At 40.3% G+C, this 22,082-nt stretch overlaps 4 protein-coding genes across 7 annotated transcripts; 3 read left to right on the forward strand and 1 right to left on the reverse strand.

Annotated features, from left to right (window-relative positions):
* Nucleotides 1-8,042: 8,042 nt before the first annotated feature.
* On the forward strand, nucleotides 8,043-8,734 carry LOC126572312 (cuticle protein 16.5-like). The gene is made up of 2 exons (XM_050231532.1): nucleotides 8,043-8,131; nucleotides 8,198-8,734. The coding sequence occupies exons 1-2, from the start codon at nucleotides 8,120-8,122 to the stop codon at nucleotides 8,570-8,572; spliced, it is 387 nt and encodes a 128-aa protein (XP_050087489.1). The 5' UTR covers nucleotides 8,043-8,119; the 3' UTR covers nucleotides 8,573-8,734.
* Nucleotides 8,735-10,799: 2,065 nt separating this feature from the next.
* Nucleotides 10,800-16,579, forward strand: LOC126572263 (neprilysin-1). Its single transcript, XM_050231433.1, has 12 exons — nucleotides 10,800-10,882; nucleotides 11,999-12,124; nucleotides 12,947-13,028; nucleotides 13,129-13,223; nucleotides 13,344-13,908; nucleotides 13,996-14,281; nucleotides 14,363-15,043; nucleotides 15,154-15,313; nucleotides 15,420-15,468; nucleotides 15,729-15,796; nucleotides 15,892-16,022; nucleotides 16,101-16,579. The coding sequence occupies exons 2-12, from the start codon at nucleotides 12,073-12,075 to the stop codon at nucleotides 16,440-16,442; spliced, it is 2,511 nt and encodes an 836-aa protein (XP_050087390.1). The 5' UTR covers nucleotides 10,800-10,882; nucleotides 11,999-12,072; the 3' UTR covers nucleotides 16,443-16,579.
* A 266-nt stretch (nucleotides 16,580-16,845) lies between these two features.
* On the forward strand, nucleotides 16,846-21,466 carry LOC126572309 (cdc42 homolog). Of its 3 annotated transcripts, none has more exons than XM_050231526.1 (5): nucleotides 16,846-16,944; nucleotides 18,532-18,814; nucleotides 18,890-18,999; nucleotides 19,079-19,276; nucleotides 19,373-21,466. In XM_050231526.1, the coding sequence occupies exons 2-5, from the start codon at nucleotides 18,637-18,639 to the stop codon at nucleotides 19,460-19,462; spliced, it is 576 nt and encodes a 191-aa protein (XP_050087483.1). In that variant the 5' UTR covers nucleotides 16,846-16,944; nucleotides 18,532-18,636; the 3' UTR covers nucleotides 19,463-21,466. The 3 variants fall into 3 exon arrangements, with proteins under 3 accessions (XP_050087483.1, XP_050087484.1, XP_050087482.1); XM_050231527.1 differs by lacking the exon at nucleotides 16,846-16,944 and adding an exon at nucleotides 17,348-17,437; XM_050231525.1 differs by lacking the exon at nucleotides 16,846-16,944 and adding an exon at nucleotides 17,605-17,710.
* On the reverse strand, nucleotides 21,396-21,995 carry LOC126572317 (uncharacterized). Of its 2 annotated transcripts, none has more exons than XM_050231538.1 (2): nucleotides 21,950-21,995; nucleotides 21,396-21,898 (listed from the first exon to the last, which is right to left on the reverse strand). In XM_050231538.1, the coding sequence occupies exon 2, from the start codon at nucleotides 21,867-21,869 to the stop codon at nucleotides 21,645-21,647; it is 225 nt and encodes a 74-aa protein (XP_050087495.1). In that variant the 5' UTR covers nucleotides 21,870-21,898; nucleotides 21,950-21,995; the 3' UTR covers nucleotides 21,396-21,644. The 2 variants fall into 2 exon arrangements, with proteins under 2 accessions (XP_050087495.1, XP_050087494.1); XM_050231537.1 differs by having other exon boundaries at nucleotides 21,396-21,884; nucleotides 21,950-21,989.
* Between the last annotated feature and the right edge of the window lie 87 nt (nucleotides 21,996-22,082).

Consider the following 22,082-nt stretch of genomic DNA (forward strand, 5'->3'; position numbering starts at 1 on the left):
GATGATTAAATGTTATATATTTGCGGAAACGACTGAGAAAATGGTATTACGCAAATGGTATTTATTAAACATGGATGAATGAACAAATAATGATTTAATGTTTAATTTACAGTGTCGTAGATTATATTCATCAGAAACTGAGCAAATTCGAAACTTCGTCTTTCCAATAAAACAATGTACACATTAAATATAAGAGTCATTATAATTTTATTTGATTTATTATGTTTATATTTTTCATAGAAGCGTGCGAGGAGATTGAATGAAAGTTAGTATTTGTATTCGTGGAAATACCTGTGTCCTGACTGAATGAGTTCAAATGCACCAGGGTGCATTTCATTCCTCTGGGAAACGGAGGAATTTGAAAAGAAGATTAAATTTTGGGTCCGCTTGGATTTTGTATCCACGCAATCATTGCCCTTGAAAGCGCGTAAACCGAGGATGTTGAAGATGAAAAAAATCTTTTGCTGATTAAAAATGTATTTTACTCCGCATTGTGCTCGGTTCTCTGGAAGAGTTCAAGAAAAATCAAGGATACCAAAAGTACACCGAGATCCAATGAGTTGTATAGCAATGCGCTTGAAGCACGGTTGGACTCTACAAACAGGATTAAATCAATTTCTGTGGTTTCAAAACAACCATGCATCTAAGTTGGACAATACTCGAACATTTAAGATGGCTTAACTTACTTTAAAATTCAATCGCGGAAAAAATCTTTTAAAAACTGCATTTTAGAGTTTTTAGTATTGCACAAAAATAGTTATTCAACACATATTTTTACTTTTATAATATTGTTATAATGCTAGAATTAGTAGAACCTACCTGGCTCTTTGTAGCTTAGAGAACGACCGATGCCACAAATGCTCCATCACCAATTGACACTTACCCTCAAGAGGTGATGTCATTGTGGGTTTACGGTACGGTCTGCACATGTGACTTTTCGGTAAGAATCTTTGCCTTTTTCCTTAACCTTTTTGTCATATATAAGGACATACAGGTGTGTTGAAGAACCCACTAGTATGGCAAGTGTTATACCCTACTTTAAGAACAACAAAAAAACTCACACCGAACAGACGCTTATACTCCGAACAACTGAAGACACTCTCACCATTGGACGAACTCTTGAAAGTTCTAGTGTAGTTGTGTAACAAACCCTATTGGAATCGACCATAGTTCGTCAAACCGTTCCTACAACTTCGATGGTGCAATGTGTATTATAGCCTGACTCTTCAATCTTCGCCATCTACTCAGATCAATTCTTATAACATAAGCACATGATATAACGACGTGTCTAATGAGGCTATTATGGTTTTATTATCATTGGACTTCCTAATAAAAGAAAGTATTTTGCTTCATAACAAAAGAACACATAGATTGAAAATTTAATTTTGAAATGTAAACAAAATAGTTGGCTGGAAATCTTGAAATCAGAAAAGGGATAATTGACACTGTCAAGAAAAGATAATGAAGAGACTACGACGGAAATTATTTTGTTTATTCTGGTATCGTCATTATTTTACTTATCGATCACTAGAACGTGATAGTTTTTTATATTCTTTTTTTAAACTTCTTTTATCATTTTCAATCAACTATAAACAATATTATAAAATTCACCGCTAAGCGTTTACTCGTACACCAGACAGGATTTGCATCTCAGTTTTTAATGAAAAATGATTTGATTGGTTTCGCTTGCTTCAATTCATATTCATATTCATATTCATACTAAACGAAGCATCCTTTCTGCGACACGATTTTCCATTTGTGTTTAAAATGCTCTTCATTGTCTCAGTAATGAAGTGAAATAGATCCACAAATCAGAGGTGGATTACGTAATTAGGAATATGAAGGAGCCAAATTTATTATTTTGATTATCGTCAATCCCCTGGTGGCTTTTTGATGTTGTCATCAATGTTTCGAAGCTTCGATTTAGACGTGTAATCTGACGCCGTAATACGATTAAATCGCTTGCCATTTTCCTCTATATCTCTGTATGCTCTTTCGTGTTATCTCTATCCCGCTCATTCTTATCCTCTAAAAACACGAGCCCAGGGAAAAAACAAGTCTGATAGCGCTTAAGGCTTTACTGGCCAATAATGCAGATCGACATCTGTCAGCAATTCCTTCTCGTAAATAGCAGACGCATGCTTTCGTTCAGTATACAAATGGCAACCGATTAAACGTACCTTCATCATAAAAAAGGGCTGGTTTGAAGACACGCACGAACTTATTTAATTTTCCTCTTAACGAAAATTGTTTCCCCGAACACAAGGCTAGTATCAACGCGCTGACAAATTCCGCGACTCATTCGGTGGAATGGGAAACATGAAGTTTGAACAGCTTATCGGTTTCCGAATCGTTTCTTCTGAATCTCCTCTTTCCGTCATTCCTTCACTTTTTAGTAGCTCCTCCTAAAGTAGGATTATTTTTGCTCTGTATTTCGGCTTTTAAAATATCGATTATAGAGGTCGTTCCGTATTGGAGTAACACGGTAGCAGCTTCTCGTTAGGGTTTATGGAGGTCATGCCACTTGACTTTTATATCAGATATCATTCCATACACCATGAACACGACGCCAATGCAGCCAACGAAGGTTGAGTGCGCTCGGTCGTATGCTCACACCAGTCTAACTTTCATTGGATTAATCTTACTCTTCCCCTCCTAAGCCCCCTGCTATTTTCCTATTCAACGAAGTAACAATTTCATTCCATTGTTGTGAAACTGTTTGCAAACGTACTTTACCACTAATGGCTGTGTGGTCTTATTTAGTGGGATTGCAGCGAACATAAGCAGCTGGAGCAGGCAGCACACCGTCACCACTAACAAGTCGCTATGAGGCAAACTTTCTGTCACCGTAATCCTGTTGTAGTTTTAGATTTTATTTGACGGTTTTGTGTGATTTTGTGTATTTTTGTTATGTATTTTAATAGAGACCCATGACCACATGTTTTTCCTATTATGACTTTCCTAATTCAGATTAGGTATACCATAATGTGTTACCTGCATTTTCGATAAATTTAGACAATTTTTTACGGAATCTGCTTCTTAAATGTTCTCATAGACCAGTAGATGTACGAAATGATTTTCATATTAGCCCGAAAATGTTTTCATATAAAACTTGTAAAGCTCTTAGGTCTGAATGGTGACAGATTTTCTTTATGTCGAACTGTGATATTCATGACGTTTATCATCTAGTTACGTAAATGATATAAAAAAAATCGGCTCTGAAATAGATTTTCTAAATCAGAATGAAATACCGTAAAGAAAATTATTTACGGTTGATCTACCAAAGGCAAAGGCATCGATTTATCTTCCTTATCAAAGCGATGAGGCCAATAGAATATCAAGAAAGAGCATATAGGATACATTCCCTAAGATTACCGAAGTATACATCAATCGAATCCTAGAACATACGATTGATCTACTGGTGTTTCTATTTATCAAGAGTCACGGAACAAATCTTTGGGCCGTAGACTATGATTTACCTGGGGAGTTAAAAGTGATCTAAAAATAAAGACAGCATCAGAAACATCAAGTGATTCCGTGTTATGAAAAACACCTGTTTGGATGTTATGTGTTTCCCTTTTAACTAACACCATTTGTCCCTTCACACGTTGAAATAAGGATTCTTGAGGTTTTAGACTACTTTATGCTTGACGAGTTTCTATAAGACACAGAATTGTATTTATTCAAGATAAAACAAGATGTCATGGATGTCTTTACCATCTATGCTGGCATGGCAAATAGTTTCACAACACCTTTCCTTTACTATGTTTTGCGAATAGAAAAAAAATGCGCCGTATGACAAATTTACGGCTTCCAATGTTTTCATACATCCAAGAAAGAAGATGCGATGATACAAAAAGAAAAAAAAATAACTTTGGAGAGATCGCTTTCGTTCAACATGCGGATATTTCGTTCAAGCTTGTCCTGTGTTCTGTTCATGTTTGTGATTGCAAATTGAAACAAATGAGTCTCATTGAAAATTTTAATGAATCAAATTGAAAGAGTTCTGTTAAACATGCTAGAAAGCGCTCTCCTCACCACTCACCTTCCTAAGTGAAACATCACCTGGGATGGCTAGAAAGGTCTTAGACGAATGGATTTATTTAAAGATGCGTAAATCAATTATACTTATGGGGCAAAAACAAAATGTTAAAATATTTTTCAAACAGATACATTCAAAATAAAACAAATACCTACGCGATTTTCACTGGTATAGCAACACCAATCTGATATCATTAATTGGTCTTCCACAACCGGTATCCGAACATCAAAGGTTAAGAAATTAGCTTTGCTTTGCTGCTACATCAGAAATACACCAATGTTTGAATTACATATGTAGTAGATTATCACGATGTTCTATTATTTTTACCTATTCGTAGACTAAATTTAAGCCTCTAAACTAAATGTTACATAACTCCTTGGCAGGCCCTTAATGTGTCAGTAGTCCATAACAACAACATCAACCAGATAATGCGATTTTACAAATCTGTAAAACCCTTCCTTTCGTTGATGTGAAATGTTCAAGTGCACTTCCATGTAGATGTACAAACAACTAACAAACACGATAAAGCTAGATACCACTAAGTAGACGGACGTGATCGGCTTTTATTTTATCGTTTCGCACCATTGTTAGTAAACACGCTATCAGCTTGTCGAAATCAAAATTGTCAGATCACCGTCAACTCTTGAGCCTTTTTATGTGTAGCACCATTAGTATACATTTTCTTTCAAATTGCCTTTTCGATTTACGATTGTTGGAGGAATATCTTTTCAAATTTTATTATGTTCGATTGGCCCATCTTTTTATGTTTCGATTTAATTTTTTTGCCGTATTTGATGGATATCCCATATGACATATATTTTATTTTGAATGACATTTTTGAAACGGCAGATCGTTACATAGCAGAGCAAGCTATTTTGTTGAATGCTTTATCCGTTTTGATTGATTCGTTCAATGCGAAAAACATGTTTTTGAACATCCTACCCCTATGTTGGTTGAACAAAAGTGAACATAATAAAAAGTAACATCCTGTTTTTTATTCGATATTTTTACAAACTTACAGTCACTTACATGTCAATACTACCGTTTCATGTGTTATTCTTAATCTGCAATAACACAACTTTTATCTTAGCACCTGCTGGTGTACAGAAGATAATCTCTATCAAAAACTCAATCGACATGCGTAGTATACAATTAATTTTAATGAGCTCCGAAATGTAAATTTTGAACTTGATTTCCGCTCAGCAATTGCCGCAATCTGGGGTCGAACACCACCTATTTAAGCAAACGGAAATAAGGACTGTGTCGTTGGATCAATTAACTGCCCAGTTGGTGAAGCGCAACATCCTTAAAGTGACGTTACCATATTAAGGATTGTGGTTTACTTGCTTTTGAGGATGACCAAAACACAAGACCCTAATTAGCTTACTCTTGACTTCGCTTTTTGTTGCCTGCTCGTCTACGATCACAATCACGTTATTTTAACATTATGTACCATCAAATCAACTGTCTAAAGCTGTAACAGTCTTCTGCTGCTATGGTAGTAGGAAGTATGTATAATCACAATGCTTAATCCAGATTTGTTATAAAGGCATGTAAATAATTTTGCGTAGCTCTGACGCTTAAGATTATTATTGTATAGTTAGTAAAGCTTGAGGCAAGTTTTAAGAATTTGCATTTTCTTTTTAAATATAAAAATATAGAATATTCATAAGTGCATTGCTAACTGTGCCAACATGTAAACATACGGCTCGTCCGTCCTTATATATGTTAAAAAAAAACTGTGCCAACATGTTTGTAAAGTAAACTAACCCGTCTCAATGATTCGGTTGAGTTCCTAAACTTGGCTTGCCATGGCTTGTTCTTAGATAAATTATTAATTATTCTTGACTATCTTCTTAGTCAACTAGAATTAAACAACCAAAAATGGTTTCAAACATATCTGAGAGTGGGAGTGGATCACCGCCCGCGTAGCACATGTGAATGTTCCAAGATTTATTTGTCTGGAGCCCACTGGAGAGAGCACAAATTATTTCACATCGTTGGTTAGGTGGGCTTAAGAGCATACTAAAATTCTGAATGAAATTCTAGCTAGTAAATGTGGGAGCACCTAAATGCCGATCAATTGTGAGGTTTCCAACAATACAGCTCTACAAATAAGAATCATGACGATTATTCCATCCTTTTTTAGAAATTTATCCATCGCACTAAATTCCCCTCATTACACCTTTTCTCCTATGCCTTTGTTAGTCACATTGAACACAAACTATTAATACCGTGCTCATATGTAGTAGAACGAAAATACGAGAAAATACAAGAAAGTATACTTATGAGTTTTGTCTAAGCAACGCCGGAATGGTTAAAGACGATGATTACTTATGAAATTGAATGAACATGTTACCGTCATCAATCCATATAAATCCATTTTGATGAGAAAAGTTGGTTAATGCCAATCAACCTGAACATATCAATCAATTCGGCAACGGGTGTGGGTGCTGTTGACATTCTTCCCAGAATTTCTTTCAACTCCTTTATTAATGGAGATATATTTCGTGTATATTGCATTATGCGACCAGTTTGTGGTTAAATGCTGGAATAGGGTAAAAAATATCACCATTGCATTGGATATTGAAACATCTAATATAATCTATAATCTTAAAATGAGTGTTTTGCTAACTAAATTGACAAAGACTTGTTTTTAATCACGAAAATAAGTATTTGATTGAGCAAATTGATCTAACCCACTGTGCTTTTAATAGGATGAATTTTACACCAAGGGACAATCATTGGTTGGCTCGGAAATCTTAAAATGAGCTTAAAATCTTAAAATGAGTGTTTTGCTAACTAAATTGACAAAGACTTGTTTTTAATCACGAAAATAAGTATTTGATTGAGCAAATTGATCTAACCCACTGTGCTTTTAATAGGATGAATTTTACACCAAGGGACAATCATTGGTTGGCTCGGAAATCTTATCAAATATGCAACAGGTGGCAATAAGGAGAAAACGTTTTTACCAAACGCATTACAGACCTTTTCTTTACTCTTTATAATTCAAAATTCATTTTTTGATTTACTTTTTAAAATTCAAAGACGGTGATAAAGTACCGTAATGGGTGAGTTTATTTTCATAATCAGTTTCAATCAGGTTCTGAAAGGTGTAGAAGGGAAGGGTATTATTGTTAACAAAACAGAATATAGTCGCATTAATGTATATTGAAGAAATGAAGAACACGTAGAATGAGTGAAATTAAAAAATCACTTTTTTGCCAACATTAGATCCGCCGAGGAGATACACTAAAATAGAACCGATGTTGGCATGTATCAAACAAACTAATTTTTTTGCAAAATATAGGACGGTTGGTTGCGGACACTAATTTCTACTGCATTTCATCAATCGTAGGCATGCGAGTGAATCGGAATTCCATCGATCGTGCAAGTCAACTGAGCATCATTCTGTTCTAGTTGGCCTTCCAATGGTTTCAACATCTCCACGACCGTCAAGTAACCGTCGGAGGTCGTGGTAGCTGTTTGAGCCTAACTGCTGTCCAGAGCATAGTGACGCACCTCTTGCGTTACCACTGCCACGGCGATTCTATGGCAATGCTTCTGCCGGTGCAAATGATTTATTCGCTTCGTGCCACGTACGTGGTAACATTAAACGATTGGCCAGGGGAACTGTCAACGAAGATCAGCCCTTCCAGATCTCTTCTCCCTCTGGTAAACTCCGTTATACCAGCACTACTGCGGACATGTACTTCAAAGTTGCGGTGCATCGCTTGGCCGATGGAAAAAAGCGTAACATTCCGCATTAGGACATTTTGCCATGTGAGCAAGCGGCTCATGTGCTTCGGCTAGCACTGGTAATGATCGTGAATTTCTTTGAAGGCATGAAGTATTTCCCCCTACATTGATTGCGATCAATTGGAAGTGCATCTAAAGGGACAAGGGCAGTCGATTCTCTTTTTGAACCAGAAGGCAATAGCGCTGCTGAGCAGTTCCGAAGTATAAAAGCGCCCGACGAAAACGCTCAATGATCGAGTCGGTATTGAACGTTCTTACAATTCGAATCTAACTAGTCTAGGTGCCGTGCATCGGAATTAAAGTGAAACAAGCGATATGAAGTTACTGGTACGCTAACAGTTTTATACCAAAATATCCTGCGACCCCTCAATGGTGTATTACTTTTTTTTTCAGATAATTTTGGGATTGATTGCTGCTGTCAGTGCAGCACCTGGCTACTATGGTGACCACGGATTGTCCTATGCTGCTTACGCCGCTGCTCCAGCCCCGATTGTAAAATATGCTGCTCCCGCTGTTTCGGTTGTTCATGCGGCTCCAGCACCAGTTCTGAAGTACGCCGTGGCTCCGGCTCCGATTGTAAAAGCCGTGGCTCCAGCCGCAACCAGCTACGCTACTTTCCACCAAGTACATGCACCGGTTGTTGCCGCAGCGCCAGTTGTTAAATATGCTGCTCCGGCCCCAGTTGTATCGTATGTTCACTCGGCCCCAGTGGTGGCTCATGCTCCTGCTCCATTGCTGAAGTACGCTCCAGACTATCACGGATGGTAGAGTGATAACGAACAGGCCGGATCGCGCAAAGGTTTACTGATACGAGCAAATGAGTTAGTCATGCAGATGCCAGTGCAACGAAATAGTCTTGTCCGTCATTAACTCATGTCTGTTTTGGTGTATCTAATAAAGTGTATTGACAAGCGACACGCATCTCGAATTGAATTTGCTCAAATATTATATGAAATATATGTTCAAAACATGTCTTTTATTAACAAGAACCGTTGTTCGCTTTAAAGAAGTTGAAGGTGTAGGTTTGATTATCATTTTTACATCAACGAAAACAGTGCATGGGTTGACAATGTAAGACAGCGAGCAACAACCAATTTATGCGACAGAGAATGTCACCAAAATCAACAGCCTGCAGCAAATATTTCCTTTTTTTGCCTTTTTGGCATACAGCGGGGCATGTTGCGCTTGTAGTATGATCCAACAAAGGAGAACTCATCGACTGACAGCCGAGGCATCGTATTTCAGTGCAGAATCTCTGGGACCATCATTTCATCCAGCTCGAGTGCTCGGTTGATTTGTGCCGTAACAAAACAGCATTGTTTATTCGTCTACAGCCTGCTTTACATACAAATCATAATTCTAGAATTTATCTTTTTTTATGAAAAGCAAATTGATCAACCAAAGCGACATCATACGTACAGAGTTCATCTGGCATCTGTATGTAGCATCGTACATACTACATGTAGTATACTCTGCGTTGGGGTGTTACAATCAATCGAACGCCAGCAGCGCACAATAGCTAACAGATGGTGGAAATGCAATTGTAAACAATTGCTCAGCTAACAATAAAATGAATGTATATAACCTGCACGAACCAGAAAATCAATCTCGGATTGCAACACAATTACCACATTGTACTGTTCCATGAAAGTTCAGAAAACAAAATCCTAACCGTAGTCCTGATAGATGAACATTTTATCCTGCGAACAACTTGGTCCCCTTTTTTGTTCCCATCATTTTTGGCTTTTTTCGCCCAAGGGATTGTTTTCCGGGATTCAGTTCATGAAATTACTTTTCTATTTTGATTCTATTATCACTCGGTGACAGAACGAAAAGATATACAAAACAATATACATTTTCCACACGAAAGTGTGACACAGGTACCATATTCAGAAATAAGTTTTCAACCAAATATTCAACTTTTTCAAGACATTACATAAAATTAAATGTAATATGATTATATCTAGCAACTAAGATTCAAGTTTTGTGGTATTCATGTATTTTCCCAAGCCCTTATCTGTTTTAAAGTACACAGCTCTCCATATTGTGAAACCAAACGCAGATATTCTATAGGTAGTATGTGTCAAAGTTCATTGACTTTATTGATATCCTCCACGCAACAAAATTTGTCGTTGAGACAATATTAAATATTTACTAGCCAAAACATTCCGTAAAGATACTCAAAACATTCATTAACACCCCGGCTACGGGCACCTGATTAGTTTTCGGCCTACGTTTTCTCACCATTGAGGGCCATAAGGTAATGGCCAACGGTGTCATGCTCGGTAGAAGAGCAGTTGACGAGGGGCCGGATAAATCAAGTTTATTCAACTATTCAACAATCAATCAATCTAATGGTCGCATCCATTAGTGAACGAAACCCCTACGACGCATCAATTTCGGTTAATGCGCTCTTAAGCATGGTTAGTGAGTGTTTGGTTTTGTGTTTTAGTAATGTTTTGAAAAATAAAATATCTTCGTAAATTATCATAATGCCAAAACATGTTTCGTTAGACAAGAGAACATTTTTTTTAATGCGATGGGCGCCTCCATTGTAATCTTCCAAAGGAGGAATCCAAAAAAATATATATTCTAAATCACCTTCTTGCACTCTGTCTCTGTAATCAGTTCACGTTACAGTTTTTGGGACCATCAGGTAAACCCTTTGTTGCCATCATAACACCGGCGCATTGCTGTAGGATAACGAGTATCTCGTGTTATAATGGTACTGTTGAGCACATGACCGTGACTATGTTGTTTTCACTACTACCATTGTATGCACTGTCTTGCGAAGGATAAAGGGGAGAGGGGATGCAGGGAAAAGGGGTCAGGCACACGGTAGTAGGTTCATTGCGGTGCTATTACCGTTCCTCCAACCTGGTCGATTGGATAAAAAAAGATATAGCTTATGGGCGAAAGCTGGCTGGTCCGCATCACAGCTGGTCGTCCGGAAAGCTACCGGACAGTCGTCGCCAATCGGCCTATCGCGAAACGTCGCGACTGTCTATAGCCAGCGACCGCATCAAACATATCAGAAGGTTCCTACTCGGGGCAACTTTGGTGCATCCAGCCAACCAGGTGACGGGTTGTTCCTAAAGTATTAGTGCGAAATCGTACGTTGGAAGTACTTAGGTGGATTTTTTTACTTACAATTGATAAAAAGGGAAGAAACTCTTTAAAATGAAAGCTAGTGATAGTTGAGTGGTAGATAGTGTTTGACTCTTTTATGTTACGGTATAACTTAACCTCTGCCTGCAATCGAATGTGACCTTGGCATATTTTTTTAAAATTCCGCCAAATAGTCGCAACATTCCGGTTAATAGTGATTCATGTCCTTCGACATTTAACTGCTTCACTGCAGAAGGGTAGCGAAGGAAAGTGTTTAGTTTTGGGAACTCGAGCGTTTCAAAAGCGTGCCACAATTGCTGCCTGCTACCTTCCAGAGAGTGTAAACAAACACAACCGTGCAATCAAGGCTTTTACTCTTCGTCGACCGGTTCTCAAAACATTTCGCTATACCAGAACCTATCACTAGAGCGTAGAAAACGGGCGACTCGTCCGAAGTAACGGACGTAAACTGCACTATCTGGGTTGTTAAACATCGCCAAAGCACCCATTTGGAATTCACGAACATCACACGATGATTGAAACGATTGAAAATATGAGCTCCACATGATTTTGATGCTAAGGAACTCATCCTGGGGAGGAGTGCGGTCGTTGAAATATTTTCCAAGAATAATCCGTAAAGAAAATATGCTATCCTTTAATTTTAATAGACGATCTTGTCTGTGGTATCATCAAGCTGAAATCATTTTGTTTGTCCTGCGTTGTTCGCCGCGAGATATTTATTGCTTACTGATGCATCGAATCAACAAGTTTTTTTTCATTTAAATTTTCTGGGTTTGTATGTGGTACTAGCATACAATATATTTGCACATATCCTAGAGTGAATTTTAATTAACCGAAAGATAAACACTGCTGCAAAAGTTTGGCTTGTATACAGAGAGCATCGAGCGCCACGTTTCCTAGCTTCTTTACATGCCGTCCAAATCATCAATTTCCTCAAAAGGAGCAGTCAAATAGCAAGTGTTCAACGATACCACAGGCATTAATAAAACTAGAGGGATAAAATTATGATCCTTCATCGTTTCACGTATTAATTCTATTACATTCATTATGGGTTCATTACAGAAGTTTAAGCAGGTTAAATCGATTATTGCTAAACGTAGTTAAATAAGTTTGATATCTTGAAGACAACCACAGTGAACATGTCAACTCAACACATTTGGTGTACAAATAACGAACACCACCCAGATTACGGTAAGCTTGCTTATATTACTCTTACAAATTGACGGCAGTAACACTAATGGGTGTTTAGCTCATGATGATTCATAATTTTATTTGGTTAAGTATATTGCAAAAAGGGTAGTGTAGAGCATGAACGCACCATCGTACCAGAACAATGTTAGATTATGTGCAGTTGCTGAAATGCTGAAGCTCGTGCTCTTCATATACTCCTTCGCAAGGCACATTTTGTTGACTGAATCATAGTCATCGTATGACTGAGCCAATCCAACCTACATGGTGCCACATGCACAAATTATGCATGTAAATATTCGGGTCAATACACTCGTACTTAGTGATGTTGTTTCGTTTGCATGTAGCATTCGATCTGGCATGAACTATGGCACTATATGGTGCACTCGACCAAGAGCAATGCCGGTGTTGGGTAAATGTGTGAGCAGTAATGAGCGTCGATCACATTGGTACAAAGCACCTTTGATAGAGTGCATAGATATACACGGAAGTTGGAAACGAATCATATTTTAATCAGCATTTAATTTAACTTTATTCAACTCAAAAATGAATCTGTAGCAAAAAAGGTTATACAGCTAATTGAAAGTAGAATAATTACATCATGTGCACTGGAAGAGAGAATACAATAAATTTTATATTTTCAATTAGAGGTATTTCTTACCTCTAATTGATAATGATGATGTTACTATTTATACAACATATTTAGTTTTTTAATCTCATTACTCCAAACGTAATTTGTGATTGTTTATAAAAATAATAAGTGTCTGCCAAAGCCACCTTTTTATTGTCCTACATGAAACTCATTTTGATTTATTTCTATTGAAGGGCATCAAACCGACAAAAGCTCCAGCACCAACCAGAATAACTCTGCACTACATAATCCATACCTAATTGGTATCCAATCAAGGTAAGGTGAAGTTTCATCCATCAATAGTGTTTGACCATTAACAGGTAATAAAATGTCAACAATTTTCGTCAACATCCCGGTTCCGACACATTCCTTTCAGATTCCGTCGTCGTTATTATCATAAATCGATAGTGCTGATGCTGCTGCTCATCATAATCATCTTGACGGTAGCAGTAATCATAATAGCTTGTTTGCGTGAGTCTCACAAAATTGCTACTAATTGTTGTGCGGGTGGATAAGTCCGAGGGGATGGGGGTGGAAAGTAGACCTTATACTGATATAAGTTTAATTATGTTACGCTTTTTTCCCATGTAGTCCATTTCCCCAACGAGATTTGCCATACCGCCGAATGCCTGCGGTCAGCGGCTGCTCTAAAGCACAGCATGGATCTGTCGGTGAACCCCTGCGATGACTTTTATCAATACGCTTGTGGAAACTGGGAGGACGAGCATCCGAGACCGGACGCCTACGTCAGCTTTGACTGGTTTAGCGAGCGACAGACAAAAATTCTGCGCAACATCCGCCAGTATCTGCAAGCTAACGACAGCGTGCTCGATCCGAAGCCAGTTACCAATGCACGTGTTATGTATAGGGCATGCATGAACTTAACGGCAATGGACCGGCTTGGTTATGGGCCAGTTTTTAAGTACCTCAAACAGTTTCATCTACCACCTTATCCATCCATCCTAAACGTCACGAATACGACCAACGAGTCCAACCTCGATGGTTACGGATTTGACTGGATACGATCGTTGGCAAAAATCAAACAGATGCTTGGCATGGATGTTTTCATTGGCTTCGACGTCTACCCTGACCCACAGCACCGAGACTACAACAGATTAGTGCTGGGCACGCCGGAGAGTGGTTCTGATTTACCGTTGTAGGTGTAACGAATTAAAAAAACGAATGATGAATTACGAAGGAAAACGAAATCATTTCTCATTCCAAATCGTGTCATGTTTCGCAGCAACAACATAATTCTGAAACATCTATTGCGTGGTCGAATGCGCCCAAAGAGCAAAGTCAGCGGCAGGTACGATGCAGAAGGGGAAGCCATTGATGAAAACGAGGACAATTCTGGTGAATCTAAGGACGAAGAGCGTCATTCGCTTAAGGCATATAAAAAATTCATGGTTGGTGTGATGAAGCTTTTGGTCAATCATACACATCCAGACATCAAAGTGGATTTTTTCAACGACAGCTTTGAAAGGGCCGCCTCGATAACGATAGAGGTTTCCGAATCTATTTCCAAAGTTAGTGGTTGCGCACCATAGTTCATTTTATGCCGGTTAGTGCTACCGATTTAAAGAGTTTGATGTTTTCGTTTTATTCAGTTCAATCAGGAGGCCGAAAATGCTTCAAAAAGTGCTAACGTGGAAGATCGTTTGAATCTGCAGGACATCGTGTACTGTACAGCTAGAGACCTACAAAACATAACGGACACCCATCTGGCTGCCAACAACTCCTTTCCGGTTTGGGAAAAACTGTTGGAAAGCGTTTTTGAGGGCATACCTGAGGCACAGCTTAACCTGCAAGAAGAAATTATTCTCACAAGCAACTCGGACATACTGTATCTCAAACTTCTGGTGGGTTATCTGTCCATTACTCCGCTGGCACACATCGAACTCTACATCTGGTGGAACGTGGTCGAAGAGCTAATCCTACACACCACGATGGAAGTGCGCAGACTGTACTACGAGTACTATAAAACAATAAGCACTGCGGATGGATTTAGCTCGCGGACACTGTATTGTACCGGAACCGTCAACCGTTTGCTAGGGATGGCCGTTAGCTACGCAATTTCAAATCATAATTTCACGCATCACACGAAACCCAAGGTCCAAGATATGCTTGGGTACATCCGGACTGCATTCGAGGGGTTGGTGCGCGACACCACATGGATGGATTGGTCCACCAAGCGTTCTACGCTCCAAAAAACGGCGGCCATGCGGAGCCTGATTGGCTTTCCGGAGTGGATTTTGGATCAACAACGGTTAGAACAGCACTACAGCGGGGTATGTATGTATGGCGGTACGATTTCTGGCAATTTGCATCACCATTCACTCTTCTTTTGTTGTTTCGGTTTGTGTTTTGCTTTTGAACCACTCTTTAAACGGAATCTCAGCTGGTGGTTAACGAGAGCACCCATCTAGAGAACATGCTCGAGGAAATTCAGCGCAAAAATATCATCAAACTACGCCGCTGGCGTCAAAAACACGAGCTCAACTGGGAAACACTTCCCACGAACGTGAACGCTTTCCACACGTTTCAGGAAAACGCTATCAGTGAGTGTTGGGTATGGCCCACAGTTGTTCTACGATGGCCAAAACAGGCCGAATAAATTTGTAAGCTACCTCTAACGACGACGATTTTCTTCTCGCGAATTTGCAGCTATTCCCATCGCTATACTGCAGTATCCATTCTATCATCTCGGACTGGAGTAAGAGTGTTCGCCATTTACTTTTGCACTACGCAGAGCAACAATCGCGCACATTCGCACTGCTTGGTACAGCTGCACAATGTTTGTTTTTGTGACCACCAAACGTTCATGCTAGCATTCCGCCGAGGAAACTAGATATCACGAAATTCATATCCAGCGAGTGTCCTACGCTTACACAAAAGCACACGCAACTGACTTAAGCGGAAAACTCACTGTTTGATAAATGAACAAGGCTGCATAATCTAAAGTCTGTCTTGCAGAGCGCTAAATTACGGTGCACTGGGAACCATTTTGGGTCACGAGCTAACCCACGGATTTGATGACAGTGGTAAGATGCTTGGGGTGTTTAAATCGTTTTCCATACAGAAGTTTATTCCTTTTTTGTGCTTTTCCCTCGTGTCTACTGATATGGGGTGTTATCAGGACGACAATTCGATCAAAATGGCAACCTAAAGCAGTGGTGGACGAACCAAACTATAAAAGAGTATGTTAACCGAACGATGTGCTTTGTCAGTCAGTACAGTCAGTACTACATACCAGAAGTCGACGACTATGTAAGTGATTTTGTCTCGAAGTAAGGTTTTTATGGGCACCACAGGAAGTTACTTTACTCATTTACTGTTCAATTTTAGATAGACGGTTTGTTGACGCTGGGTGAAAATATTGCAGACAATGGTGGATTGCGAGAGGCATTCCGGGCGTATCAATTGTACAAAAAATCGTCCGGCAAAGAGGCATACTTGCCGGGATTTGAAGATTTTACACACGAGCAGCTGTTTTTCATCTCCTTCGGAAACATATGGTGCGAATCGCACACGCAAGCCGCAGCCAAAGCGTACCTGGAGGATTCGCATTGTCCCGGTAAATTTCGGTTGAAAGGAGTGCTCACCAACTCTCCCGAATTTAGTCAAACGTTTGGGTGCAAATCGGGAACGGCGATGAATCCAGCAGCAGACAAGTGTCGCATATGGTAAGATAGACAAGGAATGATAAAAATAACCAAGACTGCATGTATTGGGTATAGTGTGCAATAATTTAATGGATTTGTGATACGGTTGAAAAAAAAGTGTACTTACTCCGGAAGATATGAAGAAATATTTCCCGATAAATGTAAAACAAATAAATAAACGGCTGATTTACTGTATAACGCTCGTGTGCAAATGCTGCAAAGCATTTTTTGACCTCGTTTATGGCTCGATTTGGTTGTTCGTGATCCACTCAAACGTTTATTATTCAAATTTAAATCAACGAACTCAACTCGGAGCTATAAACGAATCTGGAAAAAAATTTGATCGAACGAATTAAATTCAAGTAAATTTCGCCGAAAATCTGCTCGATTCTTTCTGTGTGTTTTTTTAGTGTGTGTGTGTGTGTGTGTGTGTGTGTACGTTCGCTGCTGCCTCGCTTATCCGCGGCGGATCCGGTTTTTGGAGTGAAACTCACGATTTTCGACCGTGCTGCGACCAGATTTAAGTGGTAAAAATCAATTATTGTGTTGTGCGTACGATCGGGGAACAGTTTGTGAAGTTCGTGAAGAAATGGGAACGCGCGGCTGGGTGGTTTGGGCCAGTGACGATGACGATGATGATCGGAGACCCAACTTGGTGCCCTGGCATGAAAACGTACTTGCGCGAGCGAGAGACAAGAACGAGAAGCTGCCCGTGGCCCGTAGGAGAGAGCGGGAAGGAGGGAGACAAAATGGCGTTTCTGGAATGTGATGAATTTATGATTCGTCGGGCGGGTGCGGCGTATGGCGCGGGTGGAACAGACGAAAGGCCTGCAACGGGGTTTCTGGCCAAAATGCACCCGTCATCAGCGGCACGTCTGACCTGCTCCATTGAAAGTGCTTAGCGCCGCCGCCAGCGATCGGACGGTCGGCGATAGTTTCCTTTTGTCCATTAATTTTGCCTTTGCGGCTACTGCAACGGAGCAACGGAGGAGCGGCGGTGGAACGGTGTCGATGATCGTGGCAAGTGTGCAGAAACGAGAGCGACCGCAGGGAGTGACTGAAAAAGCGCATGTTATGACGCTCACCCCAATCATTGAGGCGGACGTACGAATCAATGATGATGAGTTGATTCACTCCTCGCAAGCTAACTGTACAGACGGGAAATGGTTTGGAAATTTAATTAACGTCATACAACTCCACTGCCCGATGTTCTCGTTTCTGTTCAGTGTGTTTTGCGCTAAATAGTGTTTGAACGGTTTGGGACCCCAAATTTGGCCAGTGTCGTTTACTTATGTAAGGGGGAAGCAGAATGTACTGATTAGGTTTATCAACTGACTAATGCTTCGGATGTTGATCAAATCTCTGCTATGATAACGTTGCGCCATTTCATACCGCCGCTACCTGCCCACTACCAGTTCGGCATGGACGTTGGAATATTTAGTTTGTTCGGTGCCTGTTGTTCCCTGCCAGTATGTCAGCAAGAACCACGAATAGTTGGAGAAAGGAATATACTCGAATTTTAACCAATTCAAACGAAGCTATCGCCGACGTTTGCCACGTTTTCCCTCCATTATCTGGATCGGCTTATCAGCGATAAAAAACGGTGGTCTTACCTCCAATTAAGCCGCAAGAGATACCACGCATCAGTCGATATTGACTTCCATGTAGGGAGAAAACAACTGTTGGAGAAAACAGCCAACTTGATCCTTGCTCGTCGGCTAAATATGAAAATACTGTGCCTCTGCAAACCACCATCCGTGTTGCCCCATTAATATGCACATCCATGGGCCATGATTTGAAGCGAGCGGAGGGGCTTCGAGTGGGCTCAATGAGTCATTCATGGTGCTGATATTGACTGCTGACGACAATGTTGGTTATAACTGGCAAACTCCGGCAAAAAAAAACAAAATGAGTCAAACTAAATGCTTGACATTGCTTGTAAACTTAGCTTAGGTTTAGGTTTCTTCAATAACTTGTGAATACAAACTGGAATTTATGGTTCGAATGGATAGTGATGCAAAACAACTCACGGGTTGACATCACTTTATTCAAAATCCCTATTTACTTTTGTGATTCTCAATCGAAGCGTTAATTTGTATTCATTTTCTCCACAGAAGTGAAGCAACCCTAGTCCCGCCAGCTATCCAAACGCAGACCCGGACAGCTCCTACCATCCCGCGAACAGATATTTAACTCAAGCGCCCCTAGAACACGGCACAATGCAAACTATAAAATGTGTGGTGGTCGGTGACGGAGCCGTCGGTAAGACGTGCCTTCTTATTTCGTACACGACGAACAAATTTCCCTCCGAATACGTACCGACTGTGTTCGACAACTATGCAGTCACGGTCATGATCGGAGGCGAACCTTATACTCTAGGACTGTTTGATACTGCTGGTAAGTAACTTTGAAGGTGTGAAGATTTTCCGGGATAGGCGCAAACGATTTTCCTTTGTTCCGTTCTGCTTTCAGGTCAGGAAGATTATGATCGCTTACGCCCTCTATCCTATCCCCAGACAGACGTGTTTTTAGTGTGTTTTTCCGTTGTTAGTCCCAGCTCGTTTGAGAACGTGAAAGAAAAGGTATGAATGCGCTCGATTAACCCGCAACTCTCATCGCTCATTTATTTTTGGACGTCATTTCCTTTCATCTTTTCCGCAGTGGGTTCCGGAGATAACACATCATTGTCAAAAGACCCCGTTCTTGCTGGTAGGCACACAGATTGACTTGCGTGACGAAAACAGCACGCTGGAGAAGCTAGCCAAAAACAAACAGAAACCAATCACCCTGGAGCAAGGCGAAAAGCTGGCGAAGGAGTTAAAGGCAGTCAAATACGTGGAATGTTCCGCATTGACTCAGGTAGGATGGTATATCATCGTATGGCACACGCGCTGTACACTGAAAGTTGGTTCTATTGTGCAAAAATGTATCGCATTCTTTTTTCTCAAACCACAGAAAGGGCTAAAGAACGTATTCGATGAAGCAATCCTGGCGGCGCTAGAACCTCCAGAGCCGACGAAAAAACGAAAGTGCCGATTTCTGTAAAACAACCGCAGTTCTTTCAGAACAACAACGAGAAGGCGGAGGTGGATCGGTGGAACGTTGTCGCACAGTTCGATGGAAACATGATGGTGTTTCTTTCTTTTGGCCGCGCGCCAAGCATAATGCAGTCAACAAGATAGAAGCAGTATGAGATTGACAGAACAAACAGCATAGGATTGTGTGTTTTTTCTTTTATCTTATTTCGCTTTCCTTTAATGAAAAACGTGAGTGAAGCGTGTTTGTTAGATGCAAATCAGTTCAATAACCTTCTACGTGTGAAACGCACTGCAAGAACATCCTGCAAAATCTAGGTTGTTTCATAGAAGTAAAGAGAATCCTAAGCATAACCTAACTGACATTCAAAAACCTCAGCGAAGATGATATGATAAAATGGTTAAGTAAATATGATAGTGAAGAACAGTTAGATGGAGCGTGAATTGCGGCATAAAACAAATCGGAAAAAAATGCTGAACTTGTTGCATAAAAAACCCCTAACCTACAGCACGCAGTAACTAAAAAACAAATAGTATATACACCTATACACACATAGGTATGTATATATATATATATATACCTACGCATTATGCATATATTCTAATGAAATTATATGAGTAAGCCGTTTCCCTTTCGTGCATTACCTACGATGAACGTGGAAGATAAAGCTGGAACGAGTTGAGCTACCATCCCGTTGGCTTATCTGTAATGGGGCTAAACTAACATAAACGATGAAGTGGCGCCCGGAAAACAGACCCTAGAAGTGGACAAAAATAAGGATAGCGAGTTGTAACGCATTAACGCTAAGTCAACTTTAAGGAACGCCAACAAGGGCGCGTACGGTGCAAGAAAAATAACGAAACTAACCTAAAAACACATGGCGCGCGTGTTCCGTCATTCCTGCATGTGCGATTCTGTCTTTTTACAGGACAAAATGATGGTAACCAGTGGGAGCATTGCTAGCATTGGTTTGATTTTTGATCGCATCGGACTAGGGACGGCCACAGCCGAATGCATAAGACTTGAACGCAGTCCATGTTTGGCGAGATAGATAATGTTATGGGAGATTTTGTGTTGAAGGTGCAAACCTTAACCGGTACAGCTTTACTGCATTAAGCTATCCATTTCTGTTGAAGGCGTAAGCATTCATGGTTTTACAGAACCGAGTGGTCACATGTCAGCATCACAGGACTCAGATCAAATTGTAGGCCAGCAATCAAATCGGTACTGTGGTTTGTTGATATCTTATCGTGATTAACATGAACTAAAAGTTTGCCGTAGAAGATTGATCACTTGAGAATGTGGAAGTGTTTCTTTTAATCGGATTTTTTGTGTTTTCTTTTCACATTACGATTGCAATCAGGCGTTTATTTGTAAAAAAAAACCCAGCCTCACCAATGATTAGACACATTGATTGAGTGGATGGGCCTAGGAGGATTGAAATGAAATGTGTTAAATGCAGGTCTACACATGAAAGCACTACAGCATAATGTTACGTGCAAGCTATAGGTATTGTCCCCCCTGCCGTGGAGATTTTGCTGAATTGGTAGCATGGTCAGAGCAGTTTTGTTGATCGCACTAAATAATCATGGCCCTAAGATCGTGTGGGATTTATGGCTTTCCTAGTCGAAGGGGCCGAATAAGTGGTCTTGTTATTTCGGTTGTACACTGTCGCCGCTTTTTGCAAACGGCACTTCTACTGTAGGGCGCACGATTAGTTGCCAACAAAGAACAAAGAACAGTATAAGTCGATGCAAATTTCCCGAGCGAATGAAATGGAACTGTACATTGATTGCACTGGATGGCAAACCGGGGGTGTAATGTTTTCCTTTGCAGTTTGGTGCACCGAAGCGGACTGCAAACATGATTTCACATCCACGCATAATAAGCACATTTTTTATGCCATCTTTCTTTTATTTAAATATCTCCTTGAGCATGGGTATGTGTTTTGATAAAAAGTAATTATATTTAACGAAGAATAAACAGTGAAATGAAGGAAACCATTTTTATACAGCTGAAAAATGTTCTCATTCGTGACGGCGGCTATCAAGGAAAGAAATGTCCTACACGCTCCTGTTCAGGAACGCGGCGCCATTTACAGGACGATGCCGGCGGTTTGTATCACCGCAAACGCATTACATAATGTATTTTTATGAAAATCGTATCTACTGGTGAGGCGGAACCATGGGCCTTAGGATGTGAGCGTTGGTGCAGTGTCCAGATTAGGCGCCTGTTTCGTGGCTCCAGCCTCCAGCATCCTTAATTCTTCGGCCTGTCTGGCTGGCTTGATGACTGTAAAATACCGGTAAACCCGTACTCCGAGCATATAGCTGCCGTAAAGGGTCAGTCCCATGCAGGTGTACACTACGCCCCGATGCATTCGATCCAGTAGCACATTTTTAGCTTGTCGCTTCATGGTGCCCCGGCGAGTCTATGATGAAATAACCACGATCAAATTAGGTAAGCAAGGTAAGTAAAAATCCGTAAAACACTCACCAATTCTTCACAAGCAAGTCGGTGCAGATTTTCACGAGATTTTTTTGGAAAACAAAACAAACCCATGGAGCAGAACGGGTGGAACTGCCAAACTCAAGCGGGTTTCAGCTTCAATCCGCCCATGCAGAATAGA

Source organism: Anopheles aquasalis, chromosome 2 (assembly GCF_943734665.1).
Source record: "Anopheles aquasalis chromosome 2, idAnoAquaMG_Q_19, whole genome shotgun sequence".
NCBI lineage: Eukaryota > Metazoa > Arthropoda > Insecta > Diptera > Culicidae > Anopheles > Anopheles aquasalis.

What these genes read in the sequence shown, in the direction of transcription:
- LOC126572263 (XM_050231433.1), top strand. Translation starts at nt 12,073, where the DNA reads ATGTCAACTCAACACATTTGGTGTACAAATAACGAACACCACCCAGAT. An exon ending in CGAACACCACCCAGATTACG is followed by an intron (nt 12,125 to 12,946) that starts GTAAGCTTGCTT and finishes TTTCTATTGAAG; the next exon opens with GGCATCAAACCGACAAAAGC. An exon ending in AATCATAATAGCTTGTTTGC is followed by an intron (nt 13,224 to 13,343) that starts GTGAGTCTCACA and finishes TTTCCCATGTAG; the next exon opens with TCCATTTCCCCAACGAGATT.
- LOC126572309 (XM_050231526.1), top strand. Translation starts at nt 18,637, where the DNA reads ATGCAAACTATAAAATGTGTGGTGGTCGGTGACGGAGCCGTCGGTAAG. An exon ending in AGGACTGTTTGATACTGCTG is followed by an intron (nt 18,815 to 18,889) that starts GTAAGTAACTTT and finishes TTCTGCTTTCAG; the next exon opens with GTCAGGAAGATTATGATCGC. An exon ending in TTGAGAACGTGAAAGAAAAG is followed by an intron (nt 19,000 to 19,078) that starts GTATGAATGCGC and finishes TCTTTTCCGCAG; the next exon opens with TGGGTTCCGGAGATAACACA.
- LOC126572317 (XM_050231538.1), bottom strand. Translation starts at nt 21,869, where the DNA reads ATGAAGCGACAAGCTAAAAATGTGCTACTGGATCGAATGCATCGGGGC.